The sequence below is a fragment of the Artemia franciscana genome, chromosome 7 (genome assembly GCF_032884065.1).
Source record: "Artemia franciscana chromosome 7, ASM3288406v1, whole genome shotgun sequence".
In the NCBI taxonomy this organism is placed as follows: domain Eukaryota; kingdom Metazoa; phylum Arthropoda; class Branchiopoda; order Anostraca; family Artemiidae; genus Artemia; species Artemia franciscana.
The window spans coordinates 3,354,915-3,373,347 of record NC_088869.1 but is presented as its reverse complement, the minus strand read 5'-3'; the positions used below and the strand labels follow the sequence as shown (position 1 = coordinate 3,373,347).

Sequence of the window (18,433 nt, the reverse complement as noted above, 5' to 3'; positions counted from 1 at the left end):
ATCAAAATCCCATTTTTTAAAGTTTTGTTAACTATTGAGCCAGATCGCTCCTTTCTATATTACCACGAACTGTTTGATTCTAATTGTCGCTTGTCAGCTAGTCACAGACAAATTCAGCCTTTTCTGGGTGTCCTGACGTCACCATAGGTTTCTAACAGTCACTCTGGGAAAAGTGCGAATTCGTTCTTTAAGTTGTAACCTATTTAGATCGTTCTTGTGGCAAGAAATGTCGATTTACCAGTTTTAAGAAGAAAAAACTATGTTGCCAGTTTCGAGGCCGGGTCTGGCATGGCTACACGACAGGCTTGTAAATATTGATTCTCATTGTCACTTATCTTGTAACCGCCGACAAGTGAGTCTCTTCTTGATCAAACAGTTCGTGGTAACGAACTGTAGTAAGGAGCGACCCGGCTCAATAGTAACCGAAACTATAAAAAATGGAATTTTGATACCAATAGTTACATCAAAAGAATCGCATTTTAATGCTGATTTTAAACATATAAGTTTCATCAAAATCATTTATACCCATCAAAAGTTACAAGCCTGAGAAAATTTGCCTCATTTTAGAAAATAGGGGAAAACACCCCCTAAAAGTCATATAATCTTAACGAAAATCACACCATCAGATTCAGCGTATCAGAGAACTTTGTTGTAGAAGTTTCAAGTTCCTATCTACAAAAATGTGGAATTTCATATTTTTTGCCAGAAGAGAGATCACGGATGCGTGTTTATTTGTTTGTTTTTTTTTGTATTTTTTTTTTCCAGGGGTGATCGTATAGACTGAGTGGTCCTAGAGTCTTGCGAGAGGGCTTATTCTAACGGAAATTAAAAGTTCTAGTGCCCTTTTTAAGTGACCAAAAAATTGGAGGGCACCTAGGCCCCCTCCCACGCTCATTTTTTCACAAGTCACCGGATCAAAATTCTGAGATAGCCATTTTATTCACCATAGTCGAAAAACCTAATAACTATGTCCTTAGGGACGACTTACTCCCCCACAGTCCCCGTTGGAGGGGCTGCAAGTTCAAAACTTTGACCTGTGTTCAAACAGTTCGTGGTAACGAACTGTAGTAAGGAGCGACCCGGCTCAATAGTAACCAAAACTCTAAAAAATTGAATTTTGATATCAATAGCTACACCAAAAGAATCGCATTTTAATGCTGATTTTAAATATATAAGTTTCATCAAGTTTAGTCTTACCCATCAAAAGTTACGAGCCTGAGAAAATTTTGCCTTATTTAAGAAAATAGGGGGAGAAACCCACTAAAAGTGGTAGAATCTTAACGAAAATGACACCATCAGATTCAGCGTATCAGAGAACCATACTGTAGGAGTTTCAAGCTCCTATCTACAAAAATGTGTAATTTTGTATTTTTTGCCAGAAGACAAATCACGGGTCCGTGTTTATTTGTTTGTTTGTTTTTTCTTTTGTTTTTTTTCTTTTTCCCAGGGGTCATCGTATCGACCAAGTGATCCTAGAATGTCACAAGAGGGCTCATTCTAACGGAAATGGAAAGTTCTAGTGCCCTTTTTAAGTGACCAAAAAAATTGGAGGGCATCTAGGCTCCCTCCCACGCTCATTTTTTCCCAAAGTCAATGAATCAAAATTTTGAGATATCCATTTTGTTCAGCATAGTCGAAAACCATAATAACTTTGTCTTTGGGGATGACTTACTCCCCCACAATCCCTGGGGGAAGGGCTGCAAGTTACAAGCTTTGACCAGTGTTTACATATAGTAATGGTTATTGGGAAGTGTACAGACGTTTTCAGGGGGATTTTATTTTGTTTGGGGGTGGGGCTGAGGGGAGGGGGCTATGTTGGAGGATATTTCCTTGGAGGAATCTGTCATGGGGGAAGAAAAATTCAATAAAAAGGGTGCAGGATTTTCTAGCATTACTATAAGAAAACAATGAAAAATAAACATGAAAACGTTTTTTCAAATGAAAGGAAGGAGTAGCATTGAAAATTAAAACGAACAGAGATTATTACGCATATGAGGGGTTCTAAAAATAATTTAGCATAAAGAGCGAGGTATTTAGGAGGAGATAAATACCTCGCTCTTTATGCTAAAGTATTTTTAGTAATTTCAACTTTTTATTCTACGGCCTTTCTGATTCAGGGGTCATTCTTAAAGAATTAGGACAAAACTTACGATTTAGTGTAAAGAGCGAGGTATTAACGAGGGTACAAACTCCCTCGTATACATAATGAAAATATAAGATTATGAAAGTTTGTTACGTAAGTTAATTCTTAAGTTACGTATATTTTTTACTAATAAAAACGTTCGTTAAAAATTAAAAGTTCTAGTTGTCTTTTTAAGTAACCGAAAAATTGGAGGGCAACTAGGTCTCCTTCTCCACCTCTTATTTCTCACAATCGTCTGATCAAAACTAAGAGAAAGCCATTTGTCTTAAAAATAAAATTTTGTTAGAGCTCATGCCATATGAGCTCTTGGCTCTTCCGGTCTCGTCACAAGTGCCATATGAGCTCTTAGCTCTTGTTTTTAATTGAATTAGACATAAGTAACATACTATCGCTGTTCACATTACGATTTTGTCGTCTGGGTGAAATATTCAAATGTCGTTTATTCAATTAATTATTAAATATGCAAGATGTTCACGTTACGTTCAGTCCGCTTTTGAAAAAAATGTTTTATTTTAAAACTTTATGCACTGGTAAGGTTTACCGTCTGTGTAATTACAAATGCTACCACAGAGTGGGCTAAACTCGAATCTTTTAGAGCCGAAGGAGAGTCGTCTCTCCAGTGTACTGTGGTAGCTACCAGTAAAAATGTGTCATTAAGTTTATGGTGTCTAAAACGCTATGGTAATGTGGAAAAAATAATCGCACACAATTTAGGAGCAAATAATTTTTTGACCTTCTTTATTATTTTTAATAATAAACTTAATAAAAAATTTCATTCCTTAAAAAATGTTAATTTACAACTTACTAAAACAGTATATCGTGTCTATGGCTCAGAAACACACGGATGAGGGAAGTGGGGTTTAACCACATTGAATATCAAAGTTTTTATAGGCCAGCGCTTCAGTAACTCAAATTCACAAAATTTCAGGAAGAAGGAGCAATATCTATATATATATAAATAAGTTGTCTGTGTGTGTGTGGGTCTGTCGGGTGACGTCATGTTTGTGTGTTGACTGACGTCATGAAGTTAGTTGTCGTCATTTTTGTTATGACGGTGACGTCATTAAAGGTATGTAAGGCATGCGTTCACGGAGAAATCTATTAATGTTTAACTGTAAAATGACTGATGAACTTACAATGGCAACAGCCGAGGAAGATGTTCAAAGAGTCTATGCCAAAAACCTTGCTGCTGATAGAGAAAGTAAGAAAAGAAAGCGTGCCGAGGAATCAAAAGAACTGCAAGAAAACAGGCTTGAGGCTGATAGAGGAAGAAAGAACAGAAAGCGTGCCGAGGAACTACCAGAGCAACGCGAAACCAGACTTGCTGCTAAAAGAGAAAGTGAAAAAAGAAGGCGTGCCGAGGAACTACCAGAGCAACATGAAACCAGACTTGCTGCTAAAAGAGAAAGTGAAAAAAGAAGACATGCCGAGGAAATACCAGAGCAACATGAAACCAGACTTGCTGCTAAAAGAGAGAGTGAAAAAAGAAGGCGTGCCGAGGAATCACAAGAACAGCAAGAAATCAGGCTTGCTGCTGATAGAGAAAGTAAGAAAAGAAAGCGTGCCGAGGAATCAGAGCAACCTGAAAGTTATCGCCTGGCATTCAGGTACAGCCCAGTCGATGATTATAGCTTGAGTAGATGTGTTCAAATCGGGACTATGTCTAAATTTGTCCCTATTGCAAGGCCTTGAAATTCAATGGTGAAACAATGGGAATGTGTTGCGCCTCAGGAAAAGTTAAACTTCCTCTATTGGCTATACCACCAGAGCCATTGAAGACTTTCCTTACTGGAACTACGTCAGAATCTAAGCGTTTTTTATCACAAATCAGAAAATATAACTCATGTTTCCAAATGACGTCGTTTGGAGCCCAAATCGAAAATCCAGATCAATTTATGTTTACTTTCAAAGTAAAAGGGCAAATTTATCATAGAGCAGGGTCCCTTCTACCATTCTCAGGCGAGAATCATAAATTTTTACAATTGTACTTCATCAGCGATAGAAATTCGGAATTGAATGCACGTTGCGAAATTTCTCCCAACGTTGAAAGGACAATCGTTTCCCAATTGCAACATCTTTTCCACGAAAATAATAATTTAGTGCGTCTGTTCAAAACAGCCATCGATTTGATGCCTACTGATACGCATAAAATTGTTATTTCCGCTGACAAAAAGCCTCCTGGCCAACATGTGCGTAGACACAATGCTCCAACTATCGATGAAGTGGCAATCGTTATGGTCGATGATCAGTTTTTACCTCGAGATATTATTCTTCATAAGCGAAACGCTCAGTTGTTAAGAATTGCTGAAACTCATCGATGCTACGATGCCCTACAATATCCTATCATTTTTTGGGATGGAGCCAACGGCTATTACTTTAATATTAAATTGATGAATCCAGCCCCTAACAAAGAAATGAATAAGAAATGCAGTGCAATGCATTATTATTCCTATAGACTAATGATTCGGCAGGATGAAGAAAATTATATTTTAAAATGCCGTCAATTGTTTCACCAATACGTCGTTAATATGTATGCTAAAATTGAATCAGAAAGTTTGCTATATATCCGCCTGAATCAGACCAAGCTCTGCTCTGAACAATACATTCATTTGCGAGATACAGTTGTAAATGACAGTAATACCACAAACGTTGGAAAATTAACAATTTTACCTTCGTCATATGCTGGCAGTCCCCGTCATATGCATGAATATGCTCAAGATGCTATTGCGTATGTTCGTCTCTATGGTCGTCCAGATTTATTTATTACATTTACATGTAATTGATCTTGGGACGAGATACAGCAGCTTTTACCTCAAGGACAATCGGCGGTTCATAGACATGACATTACGGCCCGTGTCTTCCGGCAAAAGTTGAAATCACTGATAAACTACATAGTAAAACTTGAAGTGTTTGGGTCAGTGCGATGCTGGATGTACTCAGTGGAATGGCAAAAACGAGGTTTGCCACACTCACATATACTAATCTGGCTACATAAAAAAAAACTTCGAACGAAATTGATGATGTGATTTCTGCTGAAATACCTGATGAAAATGTCGATAAGGGGCTACATGATATTATTGTAAAAATATGATACATGGACCTTGCGGTGCACTGAACGAAAATTCACCATGCATGGCCAAACGAAGGTGCACAAAGCAATATCCTCGACTTTTAGTATCCAACACAATTACTGGCAATGATGGTTACCCACAATATAGAAGAAGATCTACTGAAGATGGCGGTAAAACAGCAATAATAAAGAAGTGTAACGGTACCACCATCGAAGTAGATAACCAGTGGGTTGTTCCATATTCCCCATTATTATCAAAAACATTTAATGCACACATAAACGTTGAATACTGTAACTCCGTAAAGGCAATTAAATACATATGTAAATACGTCAACAAAGGCAGTGACATGGCAGTTTTTGGCTTGCAGCCCGAAATCAAAGATATCGACGAAATCGTACAATATCAGGCTGGAAGATACATAAGCAGTAATGAAGCTGTTTGGCGAATTCTTTGATTTCCGATACACGAACGTAGTCCAGCTGTTGTTCACTTAGCGGTACATTTACAGAATGGTCAACGTGTTTATTTCTCGGAAACCAACGTGCAACAAAGAGCCCTGAATCCACCGGATACAAAGTTAACCGGTTTCTTTTCGCTTTGCAAAAATGATTCTTTTGCAAAAAAACTGCTGTATACTGAAGTGCCTTCGTATTACACGTAAAATACTAAAAATAAAGTATTTGAACGTCAAAAACAGGGTAAGTCAGTCGACGGCCAACCTACCATCTTCAAAGATACCACGATAGGAAGACTCTACACCGTTCACCCCAATCAACATGAATGCTTCTTTCTACGCCTGCTTTTGGTGAATGTACCCGGTCCAACATCCTTTGAGTATTTGAGAACTGTAAACGGTACTATACATGACACTTACCGTAGTGCATGCCAAGCTCTGAATTTATTGGAGAATGACCAACACTGGGATAACTGCATCAATGACACGTGCTAAACGTCAACTCCAAGTCAAATTCATGCATTGTTTGGCATCATTTTAACAACTTGCTCTCCATCAGCTCCTACAGAGTTATGGAAAAAATATAAGTCAAAAATGTCCGAAGATATACTCCATCAAAAACAGTTAGAGACGTCAGATATGACTTTTGATTTTACATCAGAAATTTATAACTACACTTTAGTTATTATAGAAGATTTGTGCGTACGTATGGCAAACAAACCTCTTCAGGATTTGGGAATGCCTTCACCTAACCGTATCGCTGCTGTTTCGACATGTGTAGAATTGGGGTCGTGAACAAAGTTACAGTACGAGTGATCTATTGTCGTATGTACAAAATAACATTTCCAAGTTAACGTCGGAACAAAAAGACATTTATGATACGATAATGCATTGTGTCGATAACAACGTTGGAGAAATTTTGTTTTTGGATGCGCCAGGAGGTACTGGTAAAACGTTTGTGATAAAACTGATTCTGGCATCAATTCGATCAAAAAATGATATAGCGTTGGCAATTGCGTCGTCCGGAACAGCCTTAACATTGCTGCCTGGTGGAAGAACTGCTCATTCCGCTTTGAAATTGCTTCTGAATTTGCATTCTACAGAAACTCCCACGTGCAATATTTCCAAATCATCTGGGATGGGTAAAGTATTGCAGCAATGCAAACTTATTATTTGGGATGAGTGCACAATGGAACACAAAAAATCGCTCGAGGCTCTGGATCAATGCTTGAAAGATTTGCGAGGGAAGTCGAAACCCTTTGGCAGCACAATAATATTGCTTGCGGGAGATTTCAGGCAAACATTACCTATAATACCTAGATCAACCCCTGCAGACGAAATGAATGCTTGCCTGAAAAATTCTAATTTATGGGCACACGTAAAAACATTAAAAATAACTACAAATATGCGTGTCCGATTGCAAAACGATGACTCTGGTCAAACATTTTCAGATCAATTGCTGGCAATTGGAAACGGAAAGCTCCCAGTAGACTCAATTTCAGGACGTATATAACTACCTGTTCTGTAATTTAGTGACATCCTAAAATGAATTGATTGAAAAAGTATTTCCGAATATTCTAAACAATTATAAAAATAATAAATGGCTAAGTGAAAGAGCTGTTCTTGCACCCAAAAATACAGACGTCCACGAAATCAACAATATTGTTTTGACCAAGATTCGAGACCAGGCAGTCCTTTACAAGTCAGTCGACACAGTTTTGGAACCAAATGAAGCGGTTAATTATCCATCTGAATTTTTAAATTCCGTGGAATTTTCAGGGTTTCCACCACACGTGCTACAACTAAAAATAGGCGTACCAATAATACTTTTAAGAAATATCAACCCACCAAAGCTTTGCAATGGCACGCGACTTGCCGTAAAAAAAACAATGGAAAACCTAATAGAGGCCACAATCTTGACAGGGCCTTTTGAGGGTGAGGCTGTTCTTATTCCTCGCATTCCCATGATTCCAACGGATCTGCCTTTTCAATGTAAAGGATTGCAATTCCCAATTCGATTAGCATTTGCAATCACCATTAACAAAGCTCAAGGTCAATCATTAGAAAAATGTGGTATAGATCTTAATACCGATTGTTTTTCCCATGGACAATTGTACGTTGCATGTTCGAGGGTCGGTAAACCTGACAATTTATTTATATGCAGCGACAATTGGACAGCGAAGAATGTTGTATATTCGCAAGTTTTACGCAGTTAATTTGTATTGTATCTATCTATCTATCTATCTATATAAAAACGAGTTGTGTGTATGCATGTTTGTTTGTTTGTAAAAAGAGCGTTTGCATATGACGTCATCATTAGTACATAAGGCTTTGTATATGTACAGACAATGGGAAAGCCAATAATGCTGTATATTCGCAAGTTTTACGTAGTTTAAATACATATATAAATCTATCTATATTCATAGGTGGTACACAGGGACACAACTACAATGGCGCGTAACTAATATGGCGCGTAACGACTTACGCGCGCTGGGGCTTGGGGGGGGGGCGAAGCGTCCCGACCAACTAGGTGTTGGGGTGGCGCGAAGCGCCACCCCAACAGCTAGTGTTCTTATAAAATCGTGGTTGCAGAAGTAGCTGCAATCTTAAAGAGACATACACTTCCATAGTAACAATAGCAATTATACAAAATTCCTAAAAATGGCATCGATCGAATCACAAAGCACATTAAAACTATCTTGCCTGAAAACTCTATTAAGGAAACTTAAAGTCCCTTTGCTTGAATAACAAAAAAAATCCATTGTCTTCAAAAGTAAGGAAAGTGGCCGAAACCATAAGATTCCGCATCAAAACTATATCTTTTCCTGTTTTTTCATTGTAGCTTGCGGGCAACTGGAATATCATAGAGAGCTCTTTAATGGCCCATTCTAAAGGAGTTTTCTAAATTTAGTGTGTTTTGTAATTAACAAAAAATATTTTACGAATGACTGTATCTTCGCATACAAGATCGTGGAAAGCTGCAATCTAGTAAGAGACAAACAGGGCGAACAGCAATTAAGCAAAATAGCCCCAAAAAACCTAAATATTGTGTCAGATTGAAATACAAAGTACATTATGTAAAAGCAGTAACATTTTTTTGGTTTTAATCATGGTTGCAACTGCAGATGAAACCTATTCTAAGAATGTAGGGCTGTCCAACTTGAGTGAACAACAAAGAATTATGCTGTAAGAATACACAGCTAAAATCGGAACGAGTCAAGAATAAAACTGAAAAAAAAATAAATATCACATTGGAAGAACAAACCATCACGATCTTCGACACCAGCAAAATGTGGCCTAGAACCAAGAACAAACCTATAAAGATGCCATAAACTATGCGAATGTTGATTACAAGTCATTAGAACTTTCAACGTTATATATATTCCCTGAGGAGCCATCCGAGGAAAGAGTAGCAAACAAGACGACTCATTTGGAGGTTGCTTCTTACAACAAGAATCAATATATGCAAGCCCTCCACATGCTAGCGACTAAAAATCACCCTTTAGTAAATAAACGGATCTCAACCTATACTTTCATTTCAACTGGGATTTAGAATAGACATAAATTCCTAGAAAATTTTCATAAGTTGATACGCATACTTTAGAACAAACTTACTTTAAGTTCTTCATAAATAACGTCAACATCAGCTTCCAGGGTTGTAGTGTCATATTTCTGACGCCACCGATCACCATAATCAGTATATCCATTTAAACGAGCCATTTTGTTCTTTAGCTCAACATATCTGATGTACCTTAAAAGAAGCCAAATCAGTCAGCCAAGAGTACTGGAATTAAATGTTTTTTCCCAGAAGTATTTAAATTATTTAACTATACCCATAACGGTACTAAGAGGAATAGGGGCAAAAATCTCCAAAGGGTTTCTAAAAGAAAGACAAATTTAAGAAAATACTAAAAAATTGCACGAAAAGATATCATACCCTAATATTTACTCTTTTTTAACTTAAGACTCTAAACACCGTAAATTGACAAGAAAATGACCCTATTGAAAGATAAGTCTACATCTAGATTAGCAAATCTAGTATAATAAGCTACAGTAAAATAAGCTACATAGTAAAATAAGTAAAATATAGTAAAATATATAAAATAAAAATAAAATATAGTAAAATATAGTAAAATAAGCTACATCTAGATTAGTAAATTATCAGGCTGCAAAAAGTACTTAACAGGTGGGACAAAGAAATAAGAATTCACGCAAATCTTGGGGGGATGCGGGGATTTATTTTGTTTATAATGTAAAGAATGAAAAAGGTACTTTTCAAAATCCAGGGGGCCCCCTGCCATCCCTCTGGTGGGACATAAGGAACATTTTACCTCTGACCTTAATTCATGCACATTCAGTGCTATATAAAACAAAATACACCTTTGTCCGTAGCTAAAAGCTTTTTGTTGCATGAAGTTTCGTAAATATAAACCACCAAGAAAGATTTTTGTTGCATGAAGTTTCGTAAATATAAACCACCAAGAAAGCTTTTTGTTGCATGAAGTTTCGTAAATATAAACCACCAAGAAAGCTTTTAATTGCATGAAGTTTCGTAAATATAAACCACCAAGAAAGCTTTTTGTTGCATGAAGTTTCGTAAATATAAACCACCAAGAAAGCTTTTTGTTGCATGAAGTTTCGTAAATATAAACCACCAAGAAAGCTTTTTGTTGTATGAAGTTTCGTAAATATAAACCACCAAGAAAACTTTTAATTGCATGAAGTTTCGTAAATATAAACCACCAAGAAAGCTTTTTGTTGCATGAAGTTTCGTAAATATAAACCACCAAGACAGCTTTTTGTTGCATGAAGTTTCGTAAATATAAACCACCAAGAAAGCTTTTTGTTGCATGAAGTTTCGTAAATATAAACCACCCAGAAAACTTTTAATTGCATGAAGTTTCGTAAATATAAAGCACTAAGATACTGTCATGAGGGTAGTGATTTGCCTCGGTCACCTTTGAAACAGTATCCGTATTGTATATTTTTTTAATCCAAGAAGGGAGAAGAAAAAAGGTTCCTAGGCTTCTCACGGGTCCAAATTCAAAGGTCTATAGGAGAATGAAAAGATCTGTAAAATCACACTATGCATCAGAATAATCTGGTTTTATTTTATAATGTGATTTGATGGTTTTGAACCAAAGACATCGAAAGTCAGTATCCATTATTGCTCGTCTTCCATTTTAAACAAAATACCTCCCAGAACTCCCAGACGAGAGGTTAAATGGTCTTCAGCCTCTCCCAAAATAAAATATTTATAAATAAAGTATTACAACATAAGAAGATACTAAGACGGCGTTTCTGAAAGTAATTTTTTTATATATTTGGGGAGTTAAAGAGAGGGAAGTGGTGAAATAAAGCAGCTTCACTTTATTTTTGTTAACTTGCTTAATTTGATTTGCGAAAATGAATCTTATATTTGTAGTAGAGTGAATCTAATTGAAATACGATTAACTTGAAATTCAAAAAAGATTCAAAACATGTTTATGAGTATTTTTTTGTTTTTTTTTAAAGATCTATATGGACGACGCAGTGTTGCTATAAAAAAAAAATCTGATGCCATTTAAAAGTTCCAGTTCTTTTGACCTCCAATGCAGCAGCGAAGCTAAAGAAGAGTTTTTCCTCTCCCTGAAACAAATAAAATCCAAAGATTATACATGTTACCTCAGACAATATATCTTTTTGTGCCTCCATACATACCCTTACCTTCCAAGAAGAGCCTCCAGTTGTCTCTGGAGCTTGCAATGTTGGTAACGTGTTCTCAATCTGGTAGTAAAGTGGCATGAAACTGACTTAGATCGCTTATGTGCGTACGACGATGTGAAATTTAAAGTTTCTCTTTCCGGTTGGTGCCTTTGGGTAACTAAAATAACGTTAGCCCGTAAATTCTAAAATCGGTAATGCGTAGAATATGCTCGAGGTGACTCCATCGTCATCTTGGTTTGGTGTCGGCTATTGAGGGACGACTGACCTGTTATGTTTGCATCAGTCAGACTTCAGTCAAAACTTTGCATCAGTCAATCTTTTAAAAAATAAACGACATACCGAAACCATTTTCTTTTCCCCTACGTTAAAAACAACACTTCATGCATACCTAGAAATGAAGGAACATTTTAACGGCGAAGAAGAGGAGGGTGGAGTAAATTTTTATCAAAAAGTAAAACTAAAAAGAGAATCAATGGCAAAGCATTTAAATTCTGATGTTTAGAAGAACGAGCACTATACCAGACTGTTCCAATGAATTTTGCTCCGGAGATTGTGTTTTAAATTTCGTTTAACATGTCTCTTGCAAAAATGTGTTTTCCTTGATTAAAATAGCTACCTCTCTTGCTTTCCCCTCTGCGTATCGTGGCTTCCTTTGCCTTTGAGTTTTAATAAAATAATATGATATCAGCATTTTCCAAATGAATTTTTTTATGGCTCTGTATGTTTTCTTATTAAAAAAAAAATTAAAATTTTCAGCAATGGCTTTGTTCCACTTGTCCAACAGCCTTTTTGCCCCCTCCAAAAAACTTGAGGTACACCCACGATCTTATGCTTTTTATCTAAGGCCACATTATGCTTATTGTATTATATTTTTTAAGCATTTACGTGAACAATCCTGACAGAATGAGAATATCAGTTTTAACAAAACTTGTTTACATCTTCCCAGTTCTTTTTTGACATAACATATTAGAGATTATTGTTTTGAAAGCCTGTCACTTTTTTATGTCAAAGAACTGAAAATCATACGAATCTTTCTGTTTATCGTTCTCCGTTAGCAAACAAGCGGAAGAAACCAAATTCATTATTCTAGAGCTATAATAGTTTCTCTGTTTTTTATATGCTTCAAACCTATTGCTTTTTATCATTTATCTTGTACTGTTTTAGGCTTAGGACTCCTAAGCTTGGCGGAGACAGCTAAAGGATATTTAAACTTATTTCCATCTAAAAAACATGTTAAATATAGTTTCTGTAACAGCTTCCATTGCTGAATTTAAGAAAAAAGTTCATCTTAAGACTGGTAAGCCTATGTTTCTGAAAACATAGCTTGAAAAACGGGTTTCTTTCTGGGTCCTTAATTAGAAATAAAGCTTTACAAAACAAAGTTTTAAAATTAAAAGTAAAGAGTGATGTCAAACTTTGAAAGAAACATATTGAAATCCTATTCGGATAGCCAGAAATTGCCACGAATAAGACTGGGATTGCCTTCCCTCTCCAATAAAATCCAATTTAAAGCCTGAGTGCCGTTTTTGCGTCATTAAAGTAAATAGATTGCTTTAAACATGTGCTGCTTTAAAATAACAGAATTAGGAATAAATAAATGTTTTTCCAGGAGACGTGATTATTTTCAAAATTTTAAAATTAAATACAAATTTATTTTTAGTATTTCTGTTTTATTAGTAGTACATAAATTATTCAAGTTTTAAACCTAGGAAGTTTGATTTTATTGTTAATGGTTCATCGGATATCAAAAACTAATGAAATGCGTATTTTGAGGTAAAAAAAAATTGATCCTTTGCAAGATTTTTTGGTTTTTAGCCTGAGAACCCATAAAAACCTTTTATACGGTAAAAAGAAGATTAGTAGCTTACCTATCCCTGAATTCTTGTCCGATGCCGTCATGCCAGGTTTTCCATGCCCAAAGACGTTCCTCAGGGTCGCGGGATTGATCCATCAAGTCAGTTAGTTCTGGCTCAAGGTACATGCATTCTTGTGTCCCAGTTGGAGTTTCACGACAGGCCTAAAATCAAAGACTAAACTGTCAAATCCAATGCGATGCATGACTTTAGTAGCATTGAGCGTGAGACCTCCTTCAAATATGAAGCTTACATACGTTGTGAGGTATTAAACGGCTGATATAGGGGGCAGGGAAGGCAAACGGTGCCCTCTCAGGACTAGACACTTATATCATGAAGATATAAGGGATATTAGTATGAAAAAACTCAGACAACTTTCAATTAATCTTTTACAATAAACTTTGTTTTTATGCTTATATTATGAAAGCAGTTTCCATTCATACAATTTCGGACTAGTTTTATTTGTCTTATTTTAGCCAATATTTTGCTAAATTAGGCTTTGCTAAATTCTAAAAGATGCTTAAAATTCAGTTTTTTAGCGTGTACGTTGTTTTCCAGAATTAATTTTTACAGTTTGTTTGTTCTTTACTTACCATGAACAGCTGAATTTACGATCGTTTTCCAAATACACATTGTCTAACAGTTGCCCGGACAAACTGTGTTTTGGTCGTTTTAAGCAAAGATTGTTTTTTAAGAGAACGTGATTGCTAAAAATGGCACCTTGGTGTTGTGCCATCAGTATTGTTACTGAAAAGATTGCTAGAACTCAAATTTTTGAATCCTCATCAAATTTTTGTGATTACAGAAAGTAGACTCTTTCAACGTATTACATGAAAAAAACTAGTTTTTTAACTGAAAGTAAGGAGCGACATTAAAACTTAAAACGAACAGAAATTACTCCGTGTTTGAAATGGGTTGTCCCCTCCGCAATCCTTCGCTCTTTACACTAAAGCTTTTAATTGTTTTAAAAAGCAGAATTGTGGCAGAGTCAAACTTTAGTGTAAAGAGCGAGGGATTGCGGAGGGGACAACTCATTTCATACACGGAGTAATTTCTGTTCGTTTTAAGTTTTAATGTCGCTCCTTACTTTCAGTTAAAAAACTAGTTTTTTTTATGTAATTTCTGAACGTTTTTGAATTAATGCATGTTTGATTTTGGCTCTCCACACATAAATTATTAAAATGAAACTAGCATATTAATTTCTTTTTTTGGCTAAATGGCCTTCTCTTAGTTTTGATCAGACGGTTTTGAGAAATAAGGGGTGGGGAAAGCCTAGTTGCCCTGCAACTTTTCGGTTACATAAAAAGGCAACTATAAATTTTAATTTTTAACGAATGTTTTTATTAGTAAAAAATATACGTAACTTAAGAATTAGCTTACGTAACAAACTTTTATATTCTTAAATTTTTATTATGTATATTAGGGGGTTTGTCCCCTCGTTAATACCTCGCTCTTTACACTAAATCTTAAGTTTTGTCCCAATTCCTTAAGAATGACCACTGAATCCGAATGGCCGCAGAATAAATAGTTGAAATTTCTAAAAAATACTATAGCATAAAGAGCGATGTATTTGTCTCCTCCTAAATACCTCGCTTTTTATGCTAAAGTATTTTTAGAACCCCTCATATGCGTAATAATCCCTGTTCGTTTTAAGTTGCAATGCTACTCCTTACTTTCAATTGAAAAAACTTTTCCATGTTTATTTTTTCATTGTTTTTTTATAATAATTTTAGAAAATCCTGCGCCCTTTTCATTGAATTTCTGTTCCCCAATGACATAATTCTCCAAGGAAAGATCCTCCCACATAGCTCCCTCCCCTCAACCCCACCCCCGAAACAAACAAAAAATCCCCTGAAAACGCTGTACACTTCCCATTAACCATTATTATATGTAAACACTGGCCGAAGTTTGTAACTTGCAGCCCCTCCCCCAGGGACTGTGGGGGAGTAAGTCATTCCCAAAGACATAGTTATTATGGTTTTTCACTATGCGGAACAAAATGGCTATCTCAAAATTTTGATCCGTGATTTGTCTTCTGGCAAAAAATACGAAATTCCCCATTTTTGTAGACAGGAGCTTGAAACTTCTACAATAGGGTTCTCTGGTACGTTGAATCTGATGGTATGATTTTCGTTAAGATTCTATGACTTTTAGGGGTTGTTTTCTCCTATTTTTTAAAATAAGGCAAATTTTCTCAGGCTCGTAACTTTTGATGCGTAAGACTAAACTTGATCAAACTTATATATTTAAAATCAGCATTAAAATGCAATTCTTTTGATGTAGATATTGACATCAAAACCCTATTTTTTAGAGTTTTGGTTGCTATTGAGCCGGGTCGCTCCTTACTACAGTTCGTTACCACGAACTGTTTGACAAACTGTTTTCAAACGTTCTTATTTTTCAGTTTTTCTGCAGAGCCGACTTGGAACACTTGCCTAGAGCCAGCTGTGTCATAGCCCTTTTTGGGCCAAGAACTGTGTTTCTTGGCCCATGGTTGAAAATGGAACCTTTTTGTGGTGCCATTAGTGTTGTTACTGAAAAAAATGCTAGAACTTAAATTTTTGAATCCTCATCAAATATTCTGTAATTACAGAAAATTGACTTTTTAATGTGCAAACTGTTTTCAAACGTTCTTGTTTTCCAGTTTTGTTGCAGAGCCAGCTTGGAATACTGCATAGACCAGCTGTTTTTTAGCCCTTTTTGGGCCAAGAATTGTTTCTTGGCCCTTGGTTGAAAATGGCACCTTGGTGTTGTGCCATCAATTGTTACTGAAAAGATCGCTAGAACTCAAAATTTTGAATTTTCATCAAATATTCTGTGATTACAGAAAGTAGACTCTGTTAATGTGCAAACTGTTTTCAAACCTTCTTGTTTGTTTATTTTATCTCTCTTCTATTCTTTTTAAAATTATTTTCAGGAATCTTCCTAACTTTCAAAGTCCTTTTCTTTTTCTTTTCTTTCTTTTCTCATGTTCTAAAACCAACTTTTTCTTTCCTGTTTCTCTACCTTCTTGGTTACTATTTATTTCTTTTATTATAATTAATACCAGTTTTTCGTTTTTTTTTTTACTGTATGCTAGTGTTTATTCTCCTTTATCTTTATTTCATATGTATTGTTTGATTTAGGGTATTATTTATGGTTCTTTTAGTGCTTTATTATTGTGTTGCATAGCCCATAGCAAGCAAAGCTTCTTGGGCCGAATAAATTTTTATGTTTGTAATAGTGTTTTAGTATTAATAAAATGATTGATGATTGAATATAGTTTTGCTGCAGAGCTGACATGGAACACTTCCCAAGACCAGCTGTGCTTTAGGCCTTTTTGGGCCAAGAATTGGGTTTCTTGGCCCATGGCTGTAAATTGCCCTTTTGTGTTGTGAGATCTGTTTGCTACTGAGAAAGGTCACCGTAGCTGAAAATCCCTGTTCAAATGAGCCCAAACTCTAATGTGAACCCGAACATACAAAATCTCCAAGAATTCGGTAGTGGACTTCAAGTTAGAATAAATTCAATTTCAAAGTTACAATCTGTTTGAGTAATCCTAAGGAATGATGATTAAATGTGGCTTATTAAATCAATAAGTAACATGGGCTAGTAGCTCATTTTTCTATATAAAAAGGTGGCCAAATTTTAGCTATTGCTATTAAAACTCCCCAAAGTTGCACATGAAAGTTGAAAACACAACTAGTGGTTTTAGAAATAGTTAGCATCAGTCTTCAAATATTTGAACCTTTTATAATATATTTCTTATATCTATCAAGACATTTTTTTAGCTAAAGTTGGTACTACAAATAAATCAGGGATATGGAGCATTGTAACGTTGATTAAAGACAAAATTAAGCTTCTTAATCAAACAGTTCGTGGTAACAAACTGTAAGTAAAGAGCGAAAGGAGCTAGCAGTAACCAAAATTAAAAAAAAAGGAGTGTTGACAACAATGCATACATGAAAATGATTGGTAGTCTTGAATGTTTACAAATATTAATTTAAAAAAAAAACTTTCCAAAAAAGAAGATTTCTAAAGAAAAGTAAAGGCCATGTGAAACTTATGATTAGAAGAAACAGAAACCCGCAATAACTCAAATCAAAACAACCATATTGTAATATTAGAGAATAAATGAAACCCAAAACGAACAATAACTAAATAAACAATCACAGAAAAAAAAATCATACAACAGGTTATAATATAAATGAATAAATAAATCTCAAAATAGTTGCGGATCCAGGGGGACGCGGCCCCCCCCCCTCTGAATCATTGGTGGATTTGTGGTTGGGACCGCTTGCTCTGGTTTGGAACGAAAGTTATTTTTTTTTGTAATTGGCTTTTAATAGTTGAGTTTTTAATTATTAAGACTGTTTATTTTTGCAAACAAGTTTGAAACAGGGTTTTAGTTACTTTATGCGGTCTCTGTTAGATTTTACTAATGACGCATACCACCAAAAAAGTATTTAATAAAATTTAGGTTTATCAAGGAAATCTGTCCATATTACCACAGACCCCACTTGGGAGGCGATAATTTTCATTTCGTAATCACAAGGAAGTGAAATTTAGAATCCTAACTTCTTTATGCTGTAGAAATGATATTTCAGGGTTGTGCTGTCACAACGCAGCTGAAAAGCAAAATATTTACTTCTTTTTCCTATCAAAAATTAGTTTTCGAGTCTTGCTATGGCACTTAGGTGAAGAAATTAATATCATTACTTTTTTTGGCTGCCTGTTTTGGTTTTTTGGGTTTGCTTTTTTAACAAAGTGGGGTGGTTTTTCAAATTTGTTGTTTTTTAGGGGATTTTTATCATAGAAAGTAAATGTATGAGAACTGCAAAAATTATAAGTTTAAGTTTTGGATTTTGGTGAGCAAATGGTGGTCACTTTACTGTCTATTTTCATCTAATAAAAGCTCTGTATTATACGACATATCACCTCCTCTGTTCATCCTCAAACATTAAAATAAAGGCAAAACTCTTTAGAGCTTTAATATAGGCTCGTATAAATATATTCTTAAAACTAAGTATATGAGTCGAAATACTCCTTCAAAAGTCGGAGTAATCATTTAAGAAGAATAGATTTTCAAAAATTGTTTATAAAAGAATACAAATAACTGTGTGTTCATTTTTTTTATCTAGCTGGTGTAGATGGGTTTCTGAATTCTAGGTTTAAACCAGTGGAATGGCACTATTTTTTTTATCAAAAATTTACTAGTAACATGTTG

The 18,433-nt window shown here is 35.4% G+C and overlaps 1 protein-coding gene across 1 annotated transcript in view; it reads right to left on the bottom strand.

Annotated features, from left to right (window-relative positions):
• The window catches only part of LOC136028747 (angiotensin-converting enzyme-like), a 109,826-nt gene that overhangs the window by 55,871 nt on the left and 35,522 nt on the right, over positions 1–18,433 (bottom strand). The window contains exons 4-5 of the mRNA XM_065706632.1: positions 13,243–13,391; positions 9,284–9,419 (exon numbers count right to left, since the gene is read on the bottom strand). Of these exons, the coding sequence (XP_065562704.1) occupies positions 9,284–9,419; positions 13,243–13,391 (285 nt within the window). The remainder of the gene's footprint in view (positions 1–9,283; positions 9,420–13,242; positions 13,392–18,433) is intronic.